This window comes from Alosa alosa, chromosome 22 (genome assembly GCF_017589495.1).
Source record: "Alosa alosa isolate M-15738 ecotype Scorff River chromosome 22, AALO_Geno_1.1, whole genome shotgun sequence".
Taxonomy (NCBI): Eukaryota; Metazoa; Chordata; class Actinopteri; order Clupeiformes; family Clupeidae; genus Alosa; species Alosa alosa.
This window is the reverse complement of record NC_063210.1, coordinates 6,501,580-6,528,839: the sequence shown is the minus strand read 5'-3', so window position 1 is coordinate 6,528,839 and position 27,260 is coordinate 6,501,580. Positions and strand designations below refer to the sequence as shown.

The following is a 27,260-nucleotide window of genomic DNA, read 5'->3' as shown; positions in this document are numbered from 1 at the left end:
AATTGTTAACAGTTATTTATTTAAGACATTTGGTGAACAGGAACATGATAAAACAGGTACAAGTTAGGGATAATGGACGACACGCCATTAGACTATCCAAAGTTAACATGATGGAACAATAATGTGAATTGATAAAATACGGTCAAAAACAATAACCAACCTTATTTGCACGTTTTAAAGAGCAATGATTAACACAATGGCAATATTGAAATAAAATAAAACATTGAACAATAATGAACATGTGCATGAACATTTAAAACATAAATGAAAAGAAACTTCTTACAAATATCATTCCCCTGCCACTTGATATAAAGGTCTATGGTCCCCTGACCTTGGAGACCCAGAATCCCAGTTGTCCTGAAAATTAAATAAGAAAAAACATTAACAATTACATGGATTACAATTACTTTGTATTGCACCACATGTGATGAGGGTCTAAGATGGTGATGTCGGAGTTCTGTCAAGGTACTTATGCTATTATATTATTATTATTATTATTATTATTATTATTATTATTATTATCAAATTATGATTAATTATAGTATACCCATATATACATATATTATTAATTATATTAGCCTATTATTATTATTATTATTATTATTATTATTAAAGCTATTATCAGAACCTCACCTGCATCTAGTCAGTTAGCAAATAGAATTCAGTGAGGTCCCTGATGAAGGAGATTACATGGGAGTTCATGTATGACGTCTTCTGCTTCACCACTCTCTCAGTCGTCTTGCTCATCTGCTCCTTGGCAGTGCACTTGTTGGAGTCAGGATTAGGCCTAATCCTGACTAAAAACCTATGAACATAAGTATAGGAGTTAGGGAGTGGGGCAATATGTACATGTTAATGAGTAACTGTAAGAGCAATGAGCGATGTAGACCAGCTGACAGGCATTTCACATCACAACAGGAGTTAGACAAGGCTGTTTACTTTCCCCATTACTATTCCTCTTAGTGGTCAGGTTTGGGAGTAATGAGTTACAAAAGTAATGTAATTACTGTAATATATTGCTTTTCGCTGTAACGCGGCAATGTAGGCATTACAAAAAAAATTGGGTAATATTTTACTCGGTACAAACTTCAGTAACGCGCATTACAATGCATTTCAACCTGAAATTAAGTGGTATTATGTATTGATACATATTCATAAAACAACACTGAGAACAGAGGGAGAAAAAATCTGCGCAAATAGCAGAACGTAGCTCCTGTTACTGGTTGAAGATGACTGTGGCTGGCTGCAACTGACTCGATGGACATAAGCCTATACGCTCATTATTTTCAATTTGTCAGAGACAACTATAGTTGGATATGAAGAACAGTTAAGTGCACTTTGTGTGTGAAACCGAAAGATCTCTATACCTCGCGAAATAGCACAATTAATTTAATGACACATCTAGAGCGGTGCTACGCTAATCTTTTTGATTCTTGATAAAGCATAAATGCTCTTCTAGTGCATGTCAGCTTTGTGCTGTGAACTTGAATTAAAGAGAATGAAGGGATAGAAATGTAAAAAAGATGGGGACTTGGACTTGGGTCGCAAAAACAGTGACTTCAGACATGACTTGCGACTCCACTCAAAAGACTTCAGACTTGACTCGGACTCGAGCTTTGAGAATCCTGAACAAGCTGTAGTTCATGCAATTATTGCTTTTTTTTTTAATCTAAATGTATTCATGTATTTCTATTTTATTTTATTGCTACATATGGGAAACGTATAACGAGCGGCATTGCCCCTTTGCCATAATGTGCAACGCAACGCATGCGCTATGTGCGCACACTCGCAGATATATATATAAAAACAATGCATTGACCATGGCGACAAGAAGTCCTCCTGGAGTTGTGCCTTTTATCGTTACTTATAATCCTTATATATCGTTACAATAACTTTGTACACAGAGGAAATAAGCGAACAGCTACATGCAAGGTGCGTGGCACCAGGATAAACTAGAAAATGTAATTTCGAGGAAATGTAAGTGCATGAAAATATAAACATACTGTATATTAACATAAAATGCAAAACAAACTTTCATTTGGAAACAGTTGGCAGGAGTCATAGTTGATAACAACTAACAGTTGAAATGTCTAAACAGTTTAAATAGTTAAATTATTTAATAGTGAATTATTTGTAGTGAATTAGGACATTTATTTTGGAAACAGTTGTGGGCAGAGGAAATAGGAACAGAAGAGTCTTAAGAGAGCCAGATTGTATGCTTAAAGCCTGAGACAGAGTATATAGTTTAAAAGTTAAATTTAGATAGTGTAATGGATGTTGATAGACAGAAAGTTGAATGGATGTTGATAGGCAGATTGTTTAATGGATGTTGGTGGATAGTTTAATGGGTGGATGAGTGAATGGTTTGAAGAGGATGAATGGATAGAAAGTTGGATGGAATGTCTTAATACGCCTTAATACCACCTGAGGCCCCTGGGCTATATGTTTTTAAGCCCCCCCAAACCGCAAATACTAATTATGATACCCGGCCCGCGATCTGACCCGCCTATTTACATAACGTGCGCTTTTGGTTGATATAGCCTAACATGCAGTGTAGCCTATCATTATTGAGCCTATGTAAAACATTTACATAAACAGGAACAGAAAGCCCTTAATCACGTCAGCCTACCCATGACATCGCTTATCAAAAAGGTTAGCCTACTGCACGAAAACAACAGCGTTGAACTTTTACAACACTATAGGCTAAGTTAAAAGATGGGTTAAACATGTGGACGTTTCAAGCTTTTCAAAAGTGCATGTGTTTGTCGTGTCGGGCGGTTCCCCAGGAGATTTTTTGAAATTCTGTCTACTTAACACACCATTCTAACACAGATTGGGAGGGACAGAAATACTTTTAGCCTACAGAACAAGCAGCTGGCTCATGTGACGTGAACATTGGCTACCTTATGCATTATCACTACACTTCCCAATATGGAGACATATCTCACGTTAACAATCAGAAAACATAACATAGGATATTATTTGTGCGAATATGGGTTAGCACAAACTTAGCTTTTGGTGAACGGAGATGCAGATCACTAATTAATTTCTTTGCGCAACAGCCCATGTTCTGCATTCACTCCAGTGAGACAAGTGAAATAGGCCTACATGTTTTTAAAGCCGTTTCATTGCCAGGCTATTTGCTACGATATTTACCTGCTATGCCTTCTGTTTTCATGGACAGTTACAGGAATCCACGTCATTCGTTTATCATTTTATGATAATATTATAATTTTGTTACACTTCAGAAGAGAAGACAAAGGGGGCCTCTGCATCGATGTCATTGTAGAGCAGTGCAATGTACTCAATTATGTAGGCTAGCTCCAGAGTAGGCTAATGACTGACGCGTGAATAGGACATGGCCGTTTATTATTATTGATTAATTATTATTATAGGAGGCCCCTCATTGGTCCGAGGCCCCTGGGCTTCAGCCCAGGTAAGCCCTTTGCATTAAAGCCAGTGATATAAAGCCCCTGCATTAAAGCCAGTATAATTAAACACATTATAATCAATAGGCCAAAATCATAATTGTGTATCTGTGCCAAAATTAAGTAATTCAAGTCCAGTGCAGAACTGAATAAGAAAATCATACTGGCTATGTATCTTGAAGTTCCAGTATGTGAGAGACTTGGCGTGCCTTAATATCTCCACCTCAAGTATGCAGCTAATAAGGAAATAGAATTGTTATTTAATTAAACAAGGTGAACTTCTCCCCTCTGTGGTATGCAGAAAAGGATGCTACAAGGAAGGGAATTCAAACACACTCAACACCTTACCATCTATTGATGTCATTGTGGTTGAGATATCTGACATTTTTCTGTTAAAGATTAGCATGGAGACAATGGGACATGGTTGCCTTTGTCAGTGTCCTTATGTGAACTTGCACAGGTAAACTTGCTTATCTTTACTTTATGTACCACTTCACACCAGTGCTTCAGACCAGAGCTGATGCTTCAGCAATACTGAAAAGCTGTAAGTGTTGTTGAACACAGCTGTTCTCACATTAGCTGATTGTGATAAACATAAACCATTGCTGCCTAATTACCAATTATTCATTACACCTGTGTGTAGTATCTACTTTTTTTGTGTTTTTCACATATAGTATTTTGCAGTATTTTTAAAATACAAAAATACACACCAATAAAGTATTTTGATACAAAATACAGAGCCCTTTCCTTCAACCCAATAAAATACAAATGACAAAATACTATTTTGCATTTGAAACACATATTACATGTTTCAGAAATACTACCCATCCCTGGGAACAGGCAGATTACATCTTTATAGTTGGCCATATGATGACATACTTAGGTTAATACTGTATTTCACCAGTTAGGGCACCAAAATGGCGAGTAGCTGCACTGTGTAGCCTATCCTGACATGTCTTTAAGTTTTGGGTTACAATATACAGGTAGTTGGCTCTCTGTTGATTTTAATGAGTAGGCCTAAGCCTGAAGTTACAGCATTTCTATCACAATTGACCAGACTTTGACCTTTCGTCTTCTTTTAACAAAATTCTGGCTATGATTGTTCCTTGTATTGCATCATGAGCCATCACTGCACCTATTGCATTCTACTGTTGTTAGCCTTAAGCCTAGCTCAGTCATTATGTTGTACCACATCACCCTCCATTAGAAGGGCAATGAGCTGCATTGAGCATAATAAACTGCATTTAGAATTCCAAATCCATTTTCTAGATATTTTGGTAAAAGTAATACAATAGTAGTGTAATGCCTTACAATTCAGAGACAGTAATATTATAATGTAATGAATTACTTTGAAATGACAGTAATAAGTAATACATAATATATTACGATTTTGAACTTGCTCAACACTGTTAGTGGTCGACTGGATCATGCGGCAAGCCACTGACAACAGGTGCCCAATGGACCCTGTTTACACAACTGGACAACCTAGACTTTGCAGATGATTTCACATTACTGTCCCAAAACCACCAAAAATGCAAGATAAATTGAGAGAGGAAGAACAGAAGGCTGCTGAGACAGGTCTCTACATTAGCACACAAAATACCAAAGTGCTCAAGGCCAATGCAAAGATGCTAGCCAGCTTGATGGTTAGCCACCAACCACTAGAGGAAGTGAACTCCTTCATTTACCTGGGAAGCGAGGTAGCGAGTGATGGCGGATCAGAAGGAGATGTAAAGAGGAGAATAGGAAAAGCAAGAGCTGCATTTGGCATGGTGGGACCGGACTGGAGCGCATGTAACATCACACTCAAGACTAAGGCTGCGTTCATGAAATTCAATCTGACACTCTGAAAATAAAATAACGCTCTGAAGTTCGAAAAAGATGAGCGTTCTAACTCCCTGTGAATTTATTTAGCATTACAGACAGTATGGTTTACAATATGGACATCACTATAGCACTTGTGGAACAGGGTTTATGTGTCATTCAGAACTCAATTCCACTAATGCAAGAGCTTCTTGATGATGAGGACTGTGTAAGCAATTGTTTTAACCTACTAAATAACAACAGTTAGCTTGTAATGTGAAAGCATTTTAGCACTAGCCTGCACTAGCCTGCAATCTACTGTGTGACGACACACTCTGCCACTCCGTCCCTTCATCTGGAGTGCCCAGAATTTACGAACGGTTAAAAAGTTTCAGAGTGTGCTCAGAGCTCCAGAGTGACAATTCTGAGCACCCTAATTTAATAAATGCAATACTTATGTGTACTTATGCTTAATATTATTAAAAAAGAAATACCACCACTATACTACAAAAAAGGTGTGTAAACTTACATAGCTGTTAGATCCTTCTAGACAGGTACTTCATTGTTAGCACTTATTCTGCCCATATTCTGCATTGGAGGGACCCCTGTGAGAAGGTAAACATTAATGTTAGATTTATGCAGTGGTGGACGAAGTACACAAATCCTGTACTTGAGTGAAAGTAGAGATACACATGGTCAAATGTTACTCCAGTAAAAGTCCTCCTTTTACATTTCCACTTGAGTGGAAGTACAAAAGTACTTGCCTTCAAATGTACTTAAGTATCAAAAGTAAAAGTCCTGAAATGTATTTTGTGAATACAGTTGCATTTACTTTTGTTGAAAGTGTCGGCACAGACATAGGCATTCATTGAGCCTTTCTCCCCCATTCAAGGACAAAATCAGCTAATAATTATTGTAAAACAAACTAATGTGATATCTTATCTTAGATTCTTCAAAGTAACCACATTTTTCTTTGTTGAATGCTTTACACTTTCAGACCAAATCAATATGTTCCCTTTTGTGTTTGATAATGTCAGATTGTCCATCATTGTCTATCATTTGCTCGATGGCGTCAAGAGGTTTGTTATATTAACATCAATATTGTGAATTATTATTGGGGTCAACAAGGTACAGTAAATAGTGGATATGACAATAACATAGGTTAGGCAACACCATTATTTAAAGCCTAGCTCGCTTAATAGAAAATATACATGTAAGTACAGTACACATGTATTTGGACAGTGTTTTTTCCAAAAGGAACTTCAGCTGTACTTCAGCTGTCACAAAATGTAGTGAAGTAAAAAGTAAGATATTTGGCCTTGAAATGCACTGGAGTAAAAGTAAAAAGTTTAACAAAATTGAAATACTCAAATCAAGTACAGATACATGAAAAAGCGACAGAAAGTACTAGGGGTGGGCGATATCGTCTGCGATAATATCGTGATTGTTTTTTTAACGATGTGCAAATTTACATTATCGAGTATTTAAATTACTTATGGGGGAAAAACACTCGAAATCACGCATTGAAACCCCATACTGTACATTCACTAAATCCAGGAGGTGTATGCAAGAGAAGCCCCGTTGCAGCAGAGCAAGTGTCACATGATCCCTAGTGGGTCCACGTTGTCACGCGCAGGTCTAATGTTTATTTTGTGTAGTGAGATCAAGACGTAGCCTAGAAGGGATTTTGTGCAGCTACTTCTGTTCACGTAGCATTGATGAGACAGTCCTTTTTTCTTACATGGTATTATGTGGAGAGAAAACATTTGCCTTTGAGTATTTTAGTAGTCAGTTGTAAACAAAGAACTCTTCTCATGTAACCCTTTTGTAAATGGACTAAAGTTCGCTCTAAATATCTACGTGTATCGATTATGCTAACCGTTAGCATCTCTATGGGATTTCTCAAATACATTAGCCATAAGCTAACGCATTAGTTTCTATTCTGTAACTTGGAATGCTAGCCTACATGATTTCTCTTAAACAAAACATCGAAGGGAATAACTGAGATGTAGACCTACTCTGTTGGTCTGCTTAGTTTTACAGTAAATCCTAAGTAAAGGTTTTTGAAAGGAACTTCAGCTTCAGACTTTCTCTTGAGAAACTGTTAGGCCTAGTCATCTTCTCTAATGTAGCTGGCTAGACCATGTCATTGCCACACACACAAGTGGGGGCAAAATTTATATGTCATAGAGTGACAATGCATTGGTTGATTTGGTTAAAAAGTCACAGGTTAAGTTATTGGTTATTATTGTATTGATGCTATTCATAAATAATGAGCTGTAAAGTAACCCAGACTTTTACAAATTTTAAAGGATATCGACTAATTATAGTTATCGTCAAAATCACAAAAAATATCGAGATCTTATTTTTTGTCCATATCGCCCACCCCTAGAAAGTACAGTAATTGAGTAAATATACTCAAGTAATGTCCACCACTGGATTTATGAATACAGCTGTATTATACAAACAGACCTCTGACAAGCTAAGTTTCTCTGCATGACAAACTGGTCAACATAGGCAGCTCAACTATTTTTTTTTTTTTTTTTTTTAGATATTAACGTTTACATGATTCTTGAATCTGCACTAAGGGGACTTTCAATTAGGACACAGAGCTAACTAGTTATGGCTAAAAGTGCTAGGCTATGGGTCTTAATTGGGCTTTCCTTGCCGAAGAAAATACCATGAGTCAGAGGATTAAACACATCAGGTAAGTTGTATTCGTCCATAGACTGTACATTACATACTGTTAAGTGACATAGCAGGCAGCAAGATGCAACCGTTAACTAGCATAACAGCTCTTATGTTTCATTACGTTGGTGACGTACATCGTTCGAGACGAGAGATGTAGTCCACTGAGTGGATTCGCACAAAACCAACATAACTTTTGAAGTCTATCGAACAACAGTACTTTCTTGACGTGAAAAATTAAATTTTTAAACTTTTAAATTCACACACATCATATGTGAAATTTGTGGCACAATTCAAACTGGACCAAAAAATAATTGTTGTCTCTCCATTAACTCCCGTTCATAATTTTTTGAAAGATAGGTCCCATGGACCGGAAGTAGAAGGGGCGGGACTTCACCACTCTATTGACGATTTTTCAATCTAGAGGTCCACTGGGGGTTTATCGGATGGGCGGGACTTACCAGCTCTATAGAGTGGTGAAGTCCCACCCCTTCCGTTTGCCGTTTAAGTAGTATACTATAGACTATACCACTTAAACGGCACCGAAAATCAAAAAAATCCAGTGGAAACTAGATGGCAGAAGTGTGTAGGCCAATCTGCCCAGCAGCTTTTTCTACTTTGTCACCTACAGAGTTTTGACAGGTACGATCTTTCAAAACGCCATGTTATTTCCCATAGACATTTGACGACCGAAGGTTGGATGGATACGGAAGTTAGGAGGCGAGACTTATTCTGGAGAGGTCTATGGCCGCTGTTCCAAGACATGTCAACACAGAGGATTATGGGTATTTTCATTCACCTGAGGATCCACAGATTGCAAACAAATCCACAGAAAATTCTAAAATGAAATTTAAATTGTTATGAAACTCACAAAGATTCTCCTGTTTTGCCATAAACAGTAAATGGAATGATGAGCACCCTGATTAACAGCATAAAAGCTTGAGAGGGAATTTTAGCTGAAAGACTTTTCCAGATTCGAAATTTGTAACTCGGTGATAGTGATCCTAGTCAATGACCCAGTGAACAGCAAATTGGAGCCCATCGCTTAAAGGAACACACCAACATTTTTTAGAAATGAGCTCATTTGCCGTCTCCCCCAGAATTAGATGATAACCTTCTCATCTCTGTGTGTGCAATAACTCAGTCTGCTGCACCCACCGTTACCTTAGCTTAGCATAGTTCATTGAGGTGGTCACCAACTAGCCTATAGCTCCCAAAAGTGACAAGAACCCCAACATTGTTGTGATGTGACTTGTGTAGTATAAATGTTCAAATACCAATGCAAAATGAGACACAGCGATTTTCTAAGTATATACACTAAAGAACTGTTACTTGGGATTTGCAGGAGTAAAATTAGAGGTTTTCAGGTGCTGTGTAGGCCTACAAATCACTTCCCCCAAGTAGCAGGGCTTCGTCTGAATGAGAAATTAGTTTCAAGTATGTACAGGCCAGATGTTTTCTGACCCTGTATGACCTGTGCTGTGGTGACTTGGGGAAATGCACAGAGACAGGCCTCTGGGTGGAAATGGACAGCTGGCTCGTTGTTGTGGTGTGCAGCTCTACCTGTGTGCGTCGTCACACTGGGTTGGTGGTACTTTACTCTGGACGAAGACGTCACCGAGACACTGGTCTCACGCAGAGAGCTACTTCAGCAGCCAAAGGTCTTCCTTGTGCAGTGCTCGGAGGATTATGAGAATTTCAAGTGCTTCCCAGGTGATGCTCCTAACAGCTTTGACTGTCTTTGATTCCAAATATCTCCACCCTTCCATCATCATTTATCCTCTTTACCTTACCTGCATCCCGGGGACATCCAATGATCTGAGCCCCCATCACCCCACGCCCTGCCCCCGCCTGATGCCTCCTTGCCTGTGCCTGTTGAGGTGTCCAAGACTCTGGCAGCCTTGACAAGGACATCAAGGAGGTGGTCGTCCCCCAGCCCCCACCCCCACACCACCTCATTACCAGCGCAACACTCACCTCCACCAGAATATTGCACCCCTCCCCCACATGGCGACCACGAACAACGAGGAGACAATGACTTCAGTCAACAGCCATCAGACCCCAGATGCACTCCCCCTCCCCCCTCCATCATCACTGCAGATCAGGCTATAGCACCTCTCCCCCACATGGTGACCACGAGCAGTGCGGCAACAATGGCTTCAGTCAACGGCCATCAGTCTCTAGCCGCACGACAACCCTCTCAGAAGCACCCCTCCTCCTCCTCACCCTCCACTCCCCTCATCCCCCCCATCATCACGGCTGATCAAGTAAGTTATCATTTAAAAAAATGTAATCCTTGTAAGGCAGCCGGGCCTGACAGACTGTGTCCAATGCTACACAAGGCCTGTGCTGCTGAACTGGGGGAGCCACTGAAGCACATTTTCAACTTGAGTCTACGTCTCGGACAAGTTCCAACACTGTGGAAGACATCATGTCTCACCTCCATCCCTAAGAAGCCACACCCCAGTGAGCTTAATGATTACAGGCCTGTCGCTCTAACATCACATGTGAAGAAGACAATGGAGCGACTGGTCTTAGGTGTGCTCAGACCCCAGGTACGCCATGCAATAGACCCGTTACAGTTTGCATACCAGGAGAAAGTGGGCGTGGACGATGCCATCACTTATCTTCTACAGGACATATTCTCACCTGGACAAGGGGAAAAGTGCTGTGAGAATCATGTTCTTTGATTTCTCAAGTGCTTTTAACACCATCCAACCCCTCAGACTGGGAGACAAGCTCTTGCAGATGGGTGTGGACGATCACCTGGTAACCTGGATTACAGATTACCTGACCGAGCGACCACAGTTCGTCACACTGAAGAACTGTCTCTCTGACATTGTGATCAGCAACACCGGAGCGCCACAGGGAACTGTGCTCTCTCCAGTCCTGTTCACCCTGTACACATCTGACTTCTGCTACAACACAGAGTCATGACACATGCAGAAGTTTTCTGACGATACTGCAATTGTGGGGTGTATCAGGGACGAGCAAGAGGAGGAGTACAGGAGCCTGGTGGAGGACTTTGTGCAATGGTGCAAACTCAATCACCTTCAACTCAACACCTCAAAGACCAAGGAGATGGTGGTGGATTTCCGCAGGTCTAAGCCCGCTCTGCTACCAGTCTCCATTGATGGGGTCAATGTGGAGATGGTAAGCACCTAGAAGTATCTAGGTCTCCACCTGGACAATAAACTGGACTGGTCAGCCAACACTGACGTACTAGTTTTTTATATTACCTTGTCTACATTATACTTTACTCTCTTATTTGTCCATATTATTTATGCTGGTCTATCTATCTATCTATCTATCTATCTAAAGCGTAACTCTCGCCAAAATGCAACCAAGGGTCTTTTTGTGAATCTAACTAACTTTCATTTAAAAGCATAATTAGGATGGAAACGCCTCTTTTAAGATTGACCGTATTGTCGTTTTGGGTCAAATGGCCTTTTGAATGGGAGTGCTAGGGGCCCTACTACGATCACTGTTTTTAAAACACTAAGAAGGCTCGACACAACATGAAATTTTGCTCTAAGTATCACAGGGTCTCTACACGTGCACTCGAGCATTGAAAACATTGTTTGTGTACACAGGGTTTACTAAAAAGAAAGGTTTTGAACAACTGTTCTGTTAGAAATCAGACTTTTTGCTGGAGTCTTCCAGGGAAACTTAAGAGAGAGGATGTGGGGCTGTGTATGCTGTCAGCTCCAGCACCTAAGGCCTTTTTCCTGGTCATTCCTGTGTCGCTGGGTACTGTAGACCAATGGCTGAAGGATGAAGAGACGGTGTTTGCTGTTGGAAAGAGACCCTTATTCTTTTCACCTGTAGAGGAGAAATGCCACAAGAGGACATGGAGGAGCATGCAGCTGCAGGAGACTATACAGGTCGTGCAGAAATGTGGGCACAGGTAACAGTGACAGTTACTATAGCAGTGAACCCAGGGAATGGAGAGAATCCCTCAGAAAGGAGAGGAAAGCCAGAGAGAGAGGAGAGGGAGTATGGAACAACTGGAAAAGGAGTTGCAGGAATGTGTGTAAGAGAGGGAGGAAGAGAGCGCCCGAGAGAGGAGATGGAGATGATAATGTGACGTTTTGGGGTAGCCCTCACTGACATTTTGGGGTAGGCTAAGCCCTCCCTCAGATGTGTCACGTCTGAGGAAGGGCTTGCCCCGTCACGTCTGATGAAGGTCTGGTGTGTAGGCATTATTGTTATTGCCATGTCATAAGGCCAACTTGAACATGTACACTGTACATGCCTACATGTATCCAACTGTATGAGCAGTTGTTATAGGTTTGAGTAAGTAGACCATGAAACCACTGGCTCAGGACATTTCTTGGGAGTGTGACTATTGTGTGTACTATATAAGAATTTGTACAGGAGAAAAGGCAAAAATGTGGTGGTTGTGGTGGCTTGCCTGTCATGTGATTTACACTGTTGATTAAAGTCCTAAAGATGAAAGATTAAAGATGTTTAGTTTGTGGCATCAAATGACAGGAATGACCTGTGGGAAGAGTGATGAGTTTGCACATCATTGTGTCATGGAATTTATTCCCAGTTTATCTCTTCCGCTTTATCATGCGGTCAATGTGTGCAGAGTTATCTTCCCTCCTCCTCCCATTAAGTTCTCCCTCTCAACTTGGAATATATACTACAACAATATTCTTTGTTCATATGAATATTTGAGTATTTCAAAGAATATCTCCTGTTATTTTAAGGAAATTAAAGTGAAGAATATTGTCCTGTAATTCTTCTGTCAGCACATTTTCTTTTTTATGAAATGTTTTGTGCAGTGCATGCATGTATCTGGTTCTTGCTTCCACAAGGACTGCACAGGGATCCTCCTACATGCACAATCCTTGCAATGGGTTTCAGGACCCTGGTCAGAGACCTTACCAGATATGCGTATGTGCTAATTCGCAGCTCAAACAGAAAATGTGTTTATAAAGCATCCTAACAAGCATGGGGGAGAGTGCAGAGGAGAAAGGGGCAGTAACGGAGGCCATACTGTGCAGTCGTCACACAGGTAAACACACCCACAGTCCACCTGGTCCAGTGGGGGCAGACAGGGAGAGGTCGTGGAGGGGACGGTAATGGTGGTGGACAATCCGGACCAGTTCAGCCCTGAATTTTCTTTCTGCCATAGTTTTAGGAAGGTTTTGAGTAAAGACAAACGCATGCAGCAGTTCTTATTTGTAAAACATTAGGAAAGCCAATTTCCTGGAATGGTCACATTCAAGCTGGAATGCAGAATTTACATGAGACATTAGAATTTGACACTTACATACATCAGCTGTTATGAGGGCCAGTTGCTCCAGAGCAACTCGGGGTTAAGTGGTTTGCTCAAGGGCACAACGGTGCCAGTAAGGAAATGAAATATTACAAAAGATGACGCATTTTGTGTCCTTTCGTAGTTTTTCCATGGAGAGTTGTGGAACTGCATTCTTGTCAGTGGACAATGCCAATCTCATCTGCCCAGGGCATCTACACTGATTATTTATGAAGATGCAACACACACATCTGATTAGGCTTTCAAATATTGCATGACAAAGGATTACCATGAACAATTGGTGCGAACGTTAATCTAGTCTGATGGACAAAAGAGTTTAGATTTTCATGAAAAAAAAACCTTGTGACTATGATGGACAATGTCAAGCTGAGCACTGAACTAATTTTAGATTTGCTGTACCACTATGGAGAAGCACTGGAATAGCTTTACGTGAATTGAATGTGTTTAAACCCGTAATGCCAACACATTGTGTCAGTTCAACTGCGTTTGCAATGTTTTGCTGTTTATTTTATGATCAACAGCTCAAAATACACATGAAATGTATTCAGACCAGGAAAAAAATCCTTGTTGTGCAGGACTATCTATAAAAATTGCAACTATTTCTATAAAGAGACATGCCAGATGACTTTATTCTGGTTAACCACAAGCCTGTGATGATCAACTCGGCAACTATTTCTATAAAGAGACATGCCAGATGACTTTATTCTGGTTAACCACAAGCCTGTGATGATCCACTCCTCTAGGGTCAAACACCATCTCCTGTCTTTTCAACATTAACCACCAGGCAGATATCATCACACCATCCAAAAAATCTTCTGAATAATACTATTAATGTCACTGTCCTTTATTAACCCAGTGGCAGTATTATCTGGAGAATTTAATTATGTAGTTCTTTTGGATTATGATTTCTACTCATCAGTGTAAAATGTAGAAAGGAGGACTGGAGATTTTGGCATCATATGAGAGTAGTAAGTGAGGGTTTAGCTTGTTTAGCTGTACAAGTTTAGAAAGGTTAGGAGCACAGAGACATCCATCAGCGAGCCTTTCAACTAATATCTAATAAACTAATATAATTGTTTTGTTGTTTATGCATGTAAAGAATGTGTGATATGCATGACCATGACATCCGTTCTGCCTCATCTTGGACACACTTTCCATTGAGGGTTGCAGAACTGCATTCTTGGCAGCAGGCTCTTGTGTCTATCTCATCCATCTTGGAAACTTTTGCGTTGGTTAGTGGCAAGCAGAACTCTCTGAATCCATATATCTAGCCTGTCATTCTGCCGTTGCACATGTTTCATTGACCTGCGGGATGGAGGTTTCCAAATCATTTCTGGAAAAAGGTTTTCCTATGGATGCTTCTGCATATTTAGGTTCATAAGCAAGCAGTGTCAAACTGGATGCCTAGTAGGCAGAGTTGTATACAGTGTTGGGGACAGGGGCAGTTAGCTTCCCATATCAGAGATGAGGAGATGATGAAGTGATGTTGTCATGAAAAAATATGAATATGTATCTTTCAGGAACTAAGATGAGTTTTAGTGGATAATCACTGGCTGGAGTTCATTTTTTAATGCCCCCAAAAGCTTGCAAAAGCCTCATGACAGCAGCAACAGGACAAGTGGCTCTGATGAAAGGCGTACAGGCATGGTAACTTGAATTTTGCCAATAGTTGCAAATATGGCCATGCAAGCTTTTTGTTGACATTTTCATTGGATGGTCATTGCGTAGTGTGCATCCTAAGTGGCTAATTGAAACAACAGGTGTTTATACTGTACGTCCTTCACATGATCATATAGGCTATCATATGGAGGGTTGAGTGACAGCCGTCCATCACACCAATAGGATCCTTGCAAATAGTGTTGCAAATGAAAGTTTGAGAGTTTAGTGAGGAGTTTGCCACATCTCTTGTGTAGCAGTTTATTTCCACTTTCCCTCTTCTGCTTTGTCATTCCTGTCTACGCTCTCACAATTATCCCACTTCCTCCCCATCATCTCCTGTCCTCCTGCTCAGTTGAGAAAACATGGGATGCACATATGCAGAACAGGCAAACTGACTCCTGAGCTTTCATTCCTGCACAAGGGGTTTTCAGGACCCTGGCCACAGACCTTATCAACCATGCTAATCTGATAGCACTCAAGGATGGCTTGACTAAGCTCTATGCAATGTTGGTGGGACAGAGTTCTTTTCCAAACAGTTTAATATCTTGTAAAAAAGCAGTCTCATTTTTGGAGTGAGTAAATATGGAATATAATTTAAAAAATATTCATGCTTGTGTATGATCACAAAGACTTTTTTAAATTTCTCTTTTCGATGAGCCATCGATCAAACAACCACAAAAGTTATCCAGCAGTCCAGTGGCATGCACAGACTTCTTGAAGGGCAGGGGCGAAAAAACAAATAAGGGCACCTATGTCACGACATGGGGTCCCAACCTCACACCAAAGGACATGATTTGTCAAGCATGAACCTCTGTGCCCCATGGACACAGAAATGAAGAGGACCCACCTCAGGAAGTTGGTAACTTCAAAATTTGAAAACTAACCCCTTAAAGGATTACTTCTGGTGGGTTTTGTGGAAAGAAATGGACAGATTGAGATATAGAAATAGGACATAACTATCAACAGATAGAGATGTAGCGGTTGATGTCATAAACCAGTACTTGCAGGAAAGTTCAGGGCGGCGCCTGTCAGTTTAAACAGCAAACCGGTAGGAAAAACTATTATCAACACAATTAGGCAATTAGGCTGCTTTACCCCGGAATACAAAAATAAACTTGAGAAAGATAAAAGTGTGTTGTTGTACTGTTTTCATAGAGCCTTAATGACCGAATCAGTGGATTTACCTGTTGTCAGTTGAGTTTGTTCAATTAATTCATTGCAGCTCTACAAACACAGCCTGGGCCTTTTGTTTTATAGGCTAAATCATCTATGAAGTACGGAAAATGTAAGCTAGTTTGAATATTTGCACTGAAAGTGCCTTTGAGCAAGGCACCTAACCCCTCACTGCTCCACGACATTGACCTTGTAAACGTTCTCTAAGAAGAGTGAAAAGAAGTTTGCAGTAAAGCTAACCAACATCGTATCTATTGTAAGAAAAAAATAGCGAGCAGCCTTATAACCAAATGAAATGCTCTGCTGGCCGGTTTAAAGTGCTGGGTGGTGCAGTTTGCCTAACCTGACTCTCGCCAGATGAATTTCATTCCGCCTAGCTCCACTCACATCCATCTGGGATTGCTTCCATTGGGAGTGATTTCGGCACCAGATTTTATGGTAGAGCCAATCAGGACGCAGGGCGGGAGTTTCATAGATGTGACATAGCGGAGAAGAGACTGTGAGACTGTTTTGCGGCTCGCATCGAGGAAGCAAGCGTCATCAGCGTCACGGGTTGGCTTTGATGTGAGGTGTTGAAGTGGCACGTCAATAAAGATGAAAGGCAGGTGGTTTATCCAATAATATGTGCGATCCCAGATGGATGAGTGGAGCTAGGAGGAACGAAAATCATCTGGCGAGAGTCAGGTTAGTTTGCCCACCCCTGGACTAAACGTTTTCTGGTATAATTATGACCGCTGCATAGCTAGCGTAGCGGTCATATAGGGATTCTCAAAGTTCTTTTTTTTCTTGTTTGGTCTTGGTCCCTGGGGGCCACCTCCCCACCCTACCCCCTCCTTGATGAGCCCCCCGAAACCCAAAAAATGCAGTTTTTCCTAAATAACTACCTGAACTGTGGCACCAAGGATGACCACATGTTTATGGTATGTTGGTCTCAAGGGCCTGCATCAACCTAGCCCATAATCACGTTGTGATTTGCACACCCCCTGGTAAAAAATGAAAATGCAATATTATTATTCTTTAATCGTCCCTATGTCATTTGAGATGTTCTGAACTGCACCAAATTTCATATGTATGATTAACCTGTCATCATCTGGGGGTATGCCATGTTTCGTGGAATTAAATTAAATAAAATTAATAAATTAAATAATAAAATAAAATTAAAATAAATTAATTTATGTGTACATTTAGTGACTGTACACCCATCGGCCTGTAGATGGTTGAGCGAATAAATAATAAATAATAATAATAATAATAATAATAAGTTACATTTAAGTAACTAAGGGAAAGGAAAATACAACAACAAACAAACAAAAACAATAAAAAGAGAAAAAAAGGGTAGGAGGAAAGATGGAGCTATGTGTTGGGTGTGGAGGAGAAAGGTCTTGAGATGAGCTTTGAAGGACTTGCCACCCAGGGTGGAGAGTCTGGTCCCGGGGATAGCTAGAAGATTTTGGTCAGAGGATCTGAGTGAGCGGGAAGGAGTGTAAGGGAGGTCGTAGATGTAGGGGGGAGCAAGGTTGTGGAGGGCTTTGAAGGTGAGTAGTAGTACTTTGTATTTAATCTAGGACAGACTTGCATATTTAAGTAACATGCCATTCTTAATCCATAGGGTTTAATATGACGTCGGTCCACCCTTTCCAACTATAGCAGCTTCAACTCTTCTGGGAAGGCTTTCCCCAAGGTTTAGGAGTGTGTTCTATAGGGTTGAGGTCAGGACTCTGTGCAGGCCAGTCAAGTTCATCCACACCAAACGTACACTTTAAACTATACCACAAGTACACTTATCGATATACTGCCATTGTACTAGTTATATACTTCGAGTCCTATGCAGCAGTCATAATTATACCAGAAAACGTTTAGTCCAGGGGTGGGCAAACTAACCTGACTCTCGCCAGATGATTTTCGTTCCTCCTAGCTCCACTCATCCATCTGGGATCGCACATATTATTGGATAAACCACCTGCCTTTCATCTTTATTGACGTGCCACTTCAACCACTCACATCAAAGCCAACCCGTGACGCTGATGACGCTTGCTTCCTCGATGCGAGCCGCAAAACAGTCTCACAGTCGCTTCTCCGCTATGTCACATCTATGAAACTGCCATTGTACTAGTTATATACTTCGAGTCCCTATTATTGTATACTTTAAGTATACTGTTATAAACTTTGGTTATTTTACTAGTTTACTTGTTATACTTTAAGTTTGCTTGGCATACTTGTAGCTTACTATTTATATACTGGAAATATACTCCTTTTAAGTATAAACTTAAAGTTTACTCATACTGTATGTACACAAGAGTGTGATGCATTTACAAAATCACAAGACAGAATGTTGAAAACAAGTTTGATATATTTTCAAACATTTCAAAAACAAAGACCTATGAAACCAAGTATTTCCTTAATGGAGAAAATGAAAGGAAAAAGTGCATGTTGCATGTATGTAACCCCTTCTTAACGGGTGTGCACAGGCACTAGTTACAATCAGTATAAAACATTGGCGCAAACAGTATCCTGAATTCTCAGCGGTGGAATGATGAGTTGGCTGAGATTCCTGAATACCAGTAGGCTAATAATTAAAGACAATACATTCAATAGCGCGGTGCCTCCACTGTAAAAATACTACACTTACCTTAGGCTAGTGTATAATGTATTCCTACAGAATAAAAATATATAATGTATGTGTAAGTAGTAATTACACTAGTGGTGGATGCATACAGAGATGAATTGCCAATACAGCCAAAGTTAATGAAATATAATAATCAAATATTTATTTAGTAAATAGCTTCGATAAGAAGTAAAAGTGATAGCAGCTACAGAACCCTGACAAGCAGACTTGCGAGTGAACAATTCACTCTGAAGGGAACCTAACTTAGCTGCTACAGCTGAACATTAAAGCTAACAGACCGTATGTTAACCCCCATACGTGTCTTAATATATATAACCCCCAAGCTGGCTTTCTGTTGGAGCTCGTTGGTGCACTGAAGTCAGCTCTATGAGCTGAAAGGCAAGGTAGCAACCACTACAATGCCCATCCGACTCGCCGGTCGCTCGGCGAGTGTGTGTGTGTGTGTGTGTCAGTGTAAGTGTACTCACGAACAAACAGTTTCACTCCACTCAGCCAAACCGACGACCGTTGTCCAGGTGCAGACGGGAGGCAAGCAGCTGCCTTGATCTAGCCAACGTAGCTAGCAACACCAGCAGTAGCAGGGCGGTTGGTCCTCCGGTGGGCTCAGCACCGGCGGAGAAGCAGTCGTAGGGGTAGCTCCGGTGGGTCCAGCACAGGAGGTATAAACGAGTTAGTCTCCGACGGAAAACTGCAACAAGTAGCTAACGACCACTAGCACTAGCTCAACAGTAAGCTCTGAGGCAAGTTGAACAAGACCCGACGAGAGACACGAAGCACACCAAACTGATCACCATAAACGTGACTCACTCGCACAATTCACCATTCGTGGGCCGGGGTACATAAAATCACCGCTAAGTCTCCACGAAACAGCACTGACAGGCGGAGCAGGAGAAACAGTGACCTCTCTTTACTCCAGGCAGACTGGAACTCACTACCCTTCTCCTCACTAAGGTGATGGAACCTTTAGTTTCACCGCAATTTCGCAGGCATAAACAAATAAGAAATAATCATTGGCTGAGTATAAAATTCAAATGAAAGCAAACAAACAAAGACATTTGATTGGTTGACATGTACAGTATTCAATATCACAACATACCCATGACAAACCCACAGCATTGTGGTCATTGTAGTGACATGAACAACACAGTGCAGTAATAAACATAAACACATTTTACAGGTGCTGTGTGTAGACATAATGGTCTCTCCAAGATCAAGTCCTTATTTGTAAAAAGTGGTAAAGCAAAACTTGTGCTTGTAAAAATGTACTAAAAAGAACTAAAGTCCTTCCTTGTCAAAAAAGGTAAAAGAAAAGTGCACACCTTTGGAACCAAAAATAAATAACTAGATAGAAACAAAATCTGTACTTTTATGACTTCTTTTCATTTATTTGGTTGGCGTAGCTTATGTTGTTGCATTTCTTTCCTATGATTTGTCTCACATCTTGCATGGTGGTGTCAGGAAATTTCGTCTGTGCATGGGCTGTGAATGAAAAAACACATACAGAACAAAACATTACCTCAATGTTATTCTTATTCACCGTCCACAATTAACACACGTCATGGCAGAGAGGATGGTTTATCAGATACATTTCTGAACTTAAATCAGCAATCAGCAAAACTGTTATAAAGGGATTGCACACACAACACACCCCAGTCAGACTGAATAAGACAGAGTGGTAACTGAGTGGCAAAACAATGGGCAGCATGCTGGCGGTGACCTCACGTGCAAATCCTCTGTGATTTACGACAACTGAAAAACATCGATTGTTTAGCATCATATAGAAGCATTAGTATGTATTGTTTTTAATTTATTGGGGGCCAAGCAGCGAAGGCACCCATTGAGTTACTAGCTTTTCCTATTATTACACTTCCGCCATTGGAGTCTATGGCAGCCCATAGAATGCCTGGCTAAAAAGTGCAGATTTTTTGGCAGAAAGTTTCGGTACACTCCACTGACCACTCACACTCATTTATGGACCTCTAAACCCAGCCGTCTAGCCGTCTGAATCAGTTGGCACACTGATTCAGTACTGTCCCATGATCACTCTCACCAATTTACTGAACTCTATGCCCAACACTCTAGCGCCACCAATGGGTCGAACCTGGATTGCATTCACGCATATGACCATTGAACGGTGCGTCCGATTTTCACATATCAGGCACCGTTGGAATCCCTGGACCGACCTAAGTTCAATGACCCCTATTAAGTCACTTTTCGCCATATTGGACCTCCACCATATTGGATTTAGTCCAAACTACTTAAAGGTTTCAGCGGTCACAAATTTCATCCATTTTCCGAACTTGGCAGAGATGATTTTCAAAAATATACTTGTCAGAACATTTTTGGCAGAGATGATCTTCGATGAAGCCACCAAACAGGAAGTGGACAAACATCTAGGTGACGCTTTGAGTTAACAAAATATACCATTTGTCAGATTTTCAATTTCAGCAATTTTTTGTTTGCCCGTGACAGCCAACCACCACACATGGCGACTCTTTTGTCTGATTTTCACAATTGAGCCGCGCCTGAACAGGAAGTGGTCTAATATCTTTCCGCCATATTGATTTAGTCCAAACTCTAAAAAAAGTTTTAATGGTTACAAATTTAAGTCCAAACTTTGTACAGGGACTTGGTATCTGATTGTGAGGACGCTAACAGGAAGGAAATTGGCATCATTTGGACTTGGTATCTGATGAGGGGACTAGGAAATTGGCATCACGGGAAGTGAGCTTGTATCTCAGCAACGCTTTGATGTATGAAGTCCAAACTTAATACACAGACAAAGTAGCTGATTGTGAGGACATGCAAGGAAAGTGGTCTCATTTGGCCTCTAGGGGTGCTGTAATAGACAAATTGAGCTCACATCTCAGCAACTCTTTGGTGTATGAAGTCCAGGGACATGGTAGCTGATTCTGAGAATGCACAAGGACATTGGTGTAATTTGCACCTCCAGGGGCACTATAACAAAGTAAATGAGCTTATTTCTCAGCCATTCTTTATCCAATTGCAATCAAACTTGCTGTGAGTGCTTGCTCATGCCATGGCAACTCCATTCCTGCTATAGCGCACTACTTGGCCCCCACATTGCTGCTTATATTTTTATTTGTAGTACTGATAGTGTGAGTGAGTGAGTGAGTGAGTGAGTGAGTGTCTGATTATAACTATTATTCCAGTTTTGCCTTAAAGGGACACCAGGCAAGCCTGATGCTTTTTCTAGTGCTGGGCGGTATGACCAAAAATGTATCTCACGGTATTTTTCAAAATTCTTACGGTTTCACGGTATGACGGTATTTTTTCCCCATGCATAATCAGATGTTCAGCATTTTCTACAGGTTGAGAGAGGATTTGCTGCAGTACATTGACTAAGGATGGTCTATTTTACTGTCATGAATAACTCAACACTAGTGGTAATGCAGTTTTGCATGGCCCCAGAAAAAAGAGCCACTCATGATTCTGCATCAGAATCCAAAGACAATTGCAGTCAAAATACAGAACTTTTACTGTGCAAATTTCACAAACATCTTGTATAAAACCAATACAAAAAGTAGTGCAACTTGCAATAATTATACCTTTTTGAAAATTATACAATTTAAAATAAAACCTCTCTGCTTACTCTGTCAAATAGGCCTATCAGAAACATGCCTTATTGTTATTGTGTGATTTGCATGACGTTAGTGGTAGGCTAACGTTAACTTCATGTGGATGTGGATGTCTTGTTAGCCTGCCATGAGCTTCGGTTCGGTTCACTAGGCAAAACATTAACAAAAAAGTTCGTTTTGGTGCACTGATGACAGTCAGGATCATTTCTAACAAGCCAGCTAGTATTGCTCAGTTCATGTCTATAACATGCTTTACTTGCTACCTGGATAATTCCAGCGAATATTCTTAAGGTGAGATGAATGATAAGATCATTAAACTTCACTGTGTTCGGTGGGTTGCTAACTAACGACATCACCTACTAGCCAGCTAGTTACAAAATGTTGAACAATCTCAATAGAATTTTCGTGACGGTAAATCCCTTTCAATGCAGTATCCCTTAACGTTTTTCCTTAACTAAAGAAACAATTTAAGGTATTCTGTGCAACACCCTTAAATAAACCCCTTACCTAAGGAGAAATTAAGCCTTAAGGGTCATACTTCAGGGGAAAAACTTAAAACACCTTGTGTTTACCCTCACTATGCCCAGCTATGCCTCGCAGTCGCACCATGCGTGCGTGTGAAAAAAGTCCCGTCTGAAACACTGTCGCGCGGCGCAGCGTTCCAAACGTTGTGTAATCAAATACACTGGTATGGCGGTATATTAAAAATTCATATCATAACGAAAATATACACCGGTATACGGTGTGAACCGGTGTACCGCCCAGCACTAGCTTTTTCTCTACGAAACTCCCCCTCGCTCGGTCTGAAGATCTTTTCCCCAGCTTCTGTCAAGGGCTTTCGCTGCTTCTTCGCCGCCTCTGCCATTATACACACGTTTGCAACAATCGCGTTACGTTAGCCTGCCTCTGCTGTGAATGCAGGATGGAAACTGATCCTGCTTCGGTCGGCGGGTATGATACATTGAACTTGCAAGCGGGATATTCTTCCTACAGGCAGTAGCGGCGGGCGAGAGAGTCTTCATTCGCCCTGTAATGAGTCATTTAACCATATACCGACTTAGGAAGATGAGTAATTAACACGAAAACATTGCCTGGTGTCCCTTTAAATTAAATGCACTCACCAAATATAGCATCAAGCTTGATTTGATCCAGTTGTGGCTTTGATTTCACATCTTTGTGGGCCCTGAACTTCCTCCCGGTCAAACTTGAGTTGGCCAGTGTGTTTTTACCATAGATGAGCACCGCAAGATCCCCAATGTACAAAGTTGAACTTGCAGTCCGCAGAGACTTCAGCTTTAGTCTTGGAACTTTTACATCAGAACCTGGCGTAAGAGGCACCTGCAAAACATTTAAATATTACACACCAAATAATGATGAAACAATTCCATAAAAAAATCTTTGTAAATCTATCTATTCATCAGTGCAGTAAATATGCATAGGCCTACAGTCTATACATTAACCCCATAACATGAGCAATTTGGGGGCATCATAGCATTTCCAAATCCATCATAAATTGTATATATCCAGTACAAAGTTGATGAATATGCTTTCTTTCTAACTTATGTGTACAATCACAAGGTGTAGAGGGAAATTGTACAGCAAAACTTTCCCCACATGGATAAACACATACACTATCAATGCATTTTGAGGTATTTACCATATCATCAGGGTCAGACAACACTTGAGGAGAGGCGGGTGCACAAACTTGTCGATCTGGTGTGGGTGTTGACCAGGTGGATGCAGGAGTTGAGATCTGAACTGTGAGTTTTTCTATGATCTCTTTCAGCGTTGTCACTACTGCTGGAAGCTCTGTAAAGGGAATAAAAACAAGGCAACAAAAGTTTTGTGTCAATACTGTGTTTTGAGACCATTAAAAAATTAAATTAGTGTTAAAAAAATAAATCGTTTTTGTTATGAAGACAATGACTGGAAGAGGAGCTGATTAGGCAGGAACAGGAAGCAGGAGGAGACTGAATTAGCCATAACCTATAAATGTCAGGTTGAAGCCAGGTGTTCAGATTTCAATGCTTCAGTATGGGAGTATACGAAAATTTCAGTTTATTGTGTTAAGTTTAGGCCATCCTTAAAAATATTTTCGTTTGCCGTAACCCGACCGACCCTGTCAATTTAGAACCGACCCAAATATTTATTTTTTCCCCTTTTAGTCCGACCGACTTGCGGGTTGTAAACTTTGTTAATACCGACCGATTGTTTTTTTACTCTAAACAACCAATACAAATGCAATAAAATAATATTTCTTTTTTAGTAGGCCCAAGTATTGTGAATATAAATTGCCTACATGCAAACGGCTCACTTAAAACAAAACCTGTGGCGCCATCTCTACACCATTGGTTTTTACGCGATGTCACACTATGGCCTACGCCGTTTCATTCACACAAACTGATAACGCTTTTACTTGGCACGAAGTTCTGGAAGAACTGTGGCCAGATCTTTTTTTCATCCCTCCTCCCCTAGTCTAACGGTGACCGTGGTCGAGTATTGAAATTGGTTGTGGTCTATTCAGCATTTCTCAAAATATGGGTCCGCAACATGGAGACTGCTGGTCGGCGGAGTCGTGGAGGAAATTAGGCCCGTGCTTCATCTGATAATTTGCTGCGCAGTTGATCAAGAAACCGCGGATCGGGAAAAAAAGAAAACAAACGCTTTCTGCTATCGATGTCATTAAACATGGAGCCCTACAATTAAGTGGTGGTATGAGCATTCATTCAGTGGTGGTCTCGCCGAGAGAAACTGAAACTAATCGATAACGTTGGTATCAAAGCTCCGCTTCAACCTGTTGGAAGGCTATTTATTTATTTAACTTAAACTTAATAGAACGACGTTTTTTTTGGAACTTCCTTAGAGAGCAGAGACTGTATAATACACTGTATAGCATTGAGTATTGTATAGTCAAATTTCAATATAACGTGGCCAAGAGCTATTGTAGCCTTCTTTCTGGGTACATGTAGATGAGCCCTATGACCCAAAAGTCTGCCATGACCGGGCCTCAGGTCAAAGAAGTTTGAGAAAGGCTGGTCTATATAACCTGCATCAGAATGAGGTTTGCAATGGTGTGCCTGAAGGCACGGGTTGAAGACCCAGTCAGTTACGCCACGATATGCACATTTGTGTAAATTCATTCCTAACGTAATCACCATGACCAAAATTGTACTTTTTTTTTTTTACTTTGAATCTTGAAAAAAAAAAAAATATTGACCTACCTACCGACCCATTTATTTTTTTTTTGGCTGTTACTGCAAACAAAATATTTTAAGGATGGCCTTAGTTCATTATGCCTGACCTGCACACCCACAGTGTTTGTCTGACTTCAGGAATCAGTATAGGCACATCTTCAGTCGTTCAAAGCTGTTGTTTTAGAATTTGCTTTAGGCTACTTAAATTGATAAATAGAAAATACCTCTCATAGCATGTAGTATCTCTTTCCCATGGTCTGCTTTCAGGCTCTTGATTTCTCTCTTAAGCTCTGTCACTTTCTTCTGTACCCCACTCCAGTTTCTGGGCAGCTGCTCCTCATCTGATGACTCCTCATTTGAGTTAGTCGACTACACCAAAACACGTGAAATCAAAAGAATCAAAGAATCAGGCAGAAAATCCACACCATAATTATTGCTTCAACTCAAAATACCATAATAGTCAAATATTTTACCTCTGAAGATATTTTGTTTGCCAGCTGCTTCTTCAGCTCTTCTATCATTTGGTTTGCAGACTGTTTTTCAGCACACGTTGACTTCTTTCTCTTCTGTCAAAATTATAATTCGGTTTTATATGTTTATAACATGATAATGATGATTTAGTTGCATTTACAGTATCAACCTCACCACTGATGGATCATACCTAGAGAACCTAACTCAAAACAAAAATCATATAACTATGTTGTTTAGTTTTATGCACACCAGAAATGATAAATAAATGTCACTTACAATCAACGTGTGTCATACCAAGGTATTTATCAAGGTACCTACCTTTTTTAGATGGAACTTCATGATCCTCTTCCACATCTTTCCCCTTGCTGTTCGGCTTACTCGTCCTCTTGGTTGCTTCTTCCCAGATGTCTTCACCATTTATGAATTCCTGCCTCTTCTTGCAGAGATCACTGTAGTTGTCTGTGTAAGAAACAAGATCAAATTAAAAGCTTGTGGGATCTCTTTTGCATTTTGAAACGCCTATTAAAATATGGAAAACCCTGTAGAAACTACCACAGGCAAAACATGTAGGTTTAAGAGTGCAAAATGGGGTTTAAGAGTTCAAAATTAAATGTACACTTACAGTATAAGCTGAATTACTTATCTAGTATAAGCTGAATTCCTTATCTATATTTATTCTGCCAAACTCACTACCTATTTTGCCTTCATAGAGCTATAGAAAAAGAAAAATGGCGACCAAAACAAAGAAGTCAAAGGTGCCAACCGAACAACTAGTTGAGTGAACATGACAAACGGGAATGTTCGTTGCCATCCTCGTCGGCATCTAACGTTAACGCCAAAACAAGGGCTAATTTTCTCATCCTCGACATTGCAAATTGTAAATAACAATAGCTGCTAGTTGACAATTATACAAGTTAGCTAGCTAGCCTATGTCCAGGCCTCACTTTGAGAGCAATGCAATTAACAACTTACCACCAACCATCAAAACCTTTGCTGGGAAAAAGGCTGGACCGTCTGACCGTCTTTTTCTGCCTTTCATGACGCACTTTATCGCCATCCATCCGTTTTCTTCTTCTAGATCAGGGCACTGAGTGATTACTTTTGGACATTGTTGCTGGTCGTCAGTACTCATCCATGAAATCTTCCCAACTTCCACAGTCTTGTCCTTAAAATAATAAATGGCAAATGCCATTGTGGCGTGTTAAAATGCTGAAAATTACGTTTTAGCTAGAATATCTTCTCCTCCTTCTCATTTCCTTGTTGAGAACGGGTCAACGAGACCGTTAGCAAGCTATATTTTTTGCAAGGGAGACCATGAATTGGCGCGGTGAG

General features: G+C 40.5%; 1 protein-coding gene across 6 annotated transcripts; it reads right to left on the bottom strand.

Annotated features, from left to right (window-relative positions):
• LOC125287070 lies at positions 1 to 27,260 on the bottom strand. 6 transcript variants are annotated; one of them, XR_007192301.1, is made up of 10 exons: positions 26,901 to 27,260; positions 26,247 to 26,387; positions 25,931 to 26,023; positions 25,682 to 25,826; positions 23,921 to 24,072; positions 23,385 to 23,601; positions 19,136 to 20,143; positions 5,761 to 5,836; positions 634 to 805; positions 1 to 357 (listed from the first exon to the last, which is right to left on the bottom strand). XR_007192301.1 is itself a non-coding variant. In XM_048232485.1 (7 exons), exons 1-7 carry the CDS (start codon positions 27,118 to 27,120, stop codon positions 20,031 to 20,033), a joined length of 1,080 nt encoding a protein of 359 aa, XP_048088442.1. In that variant the 5' UTR covers positions 27,121 to 27,260; the 3' UTR covers positions 18,352 to 20,030. The 6 variants fall into 6 exon arrangements, 1 of the variants encoding a protein (XP_048088442.1); XR_007192298.1 differs by having other exon boundaries at positions 19,132 to 20,143; positions 25,931 to 26,025; positions 26,250 to 26,387; XR_007192297.1 differs by having other exon boundaries at positions 25,931 to 26,025; positions 26,250 to 26,387.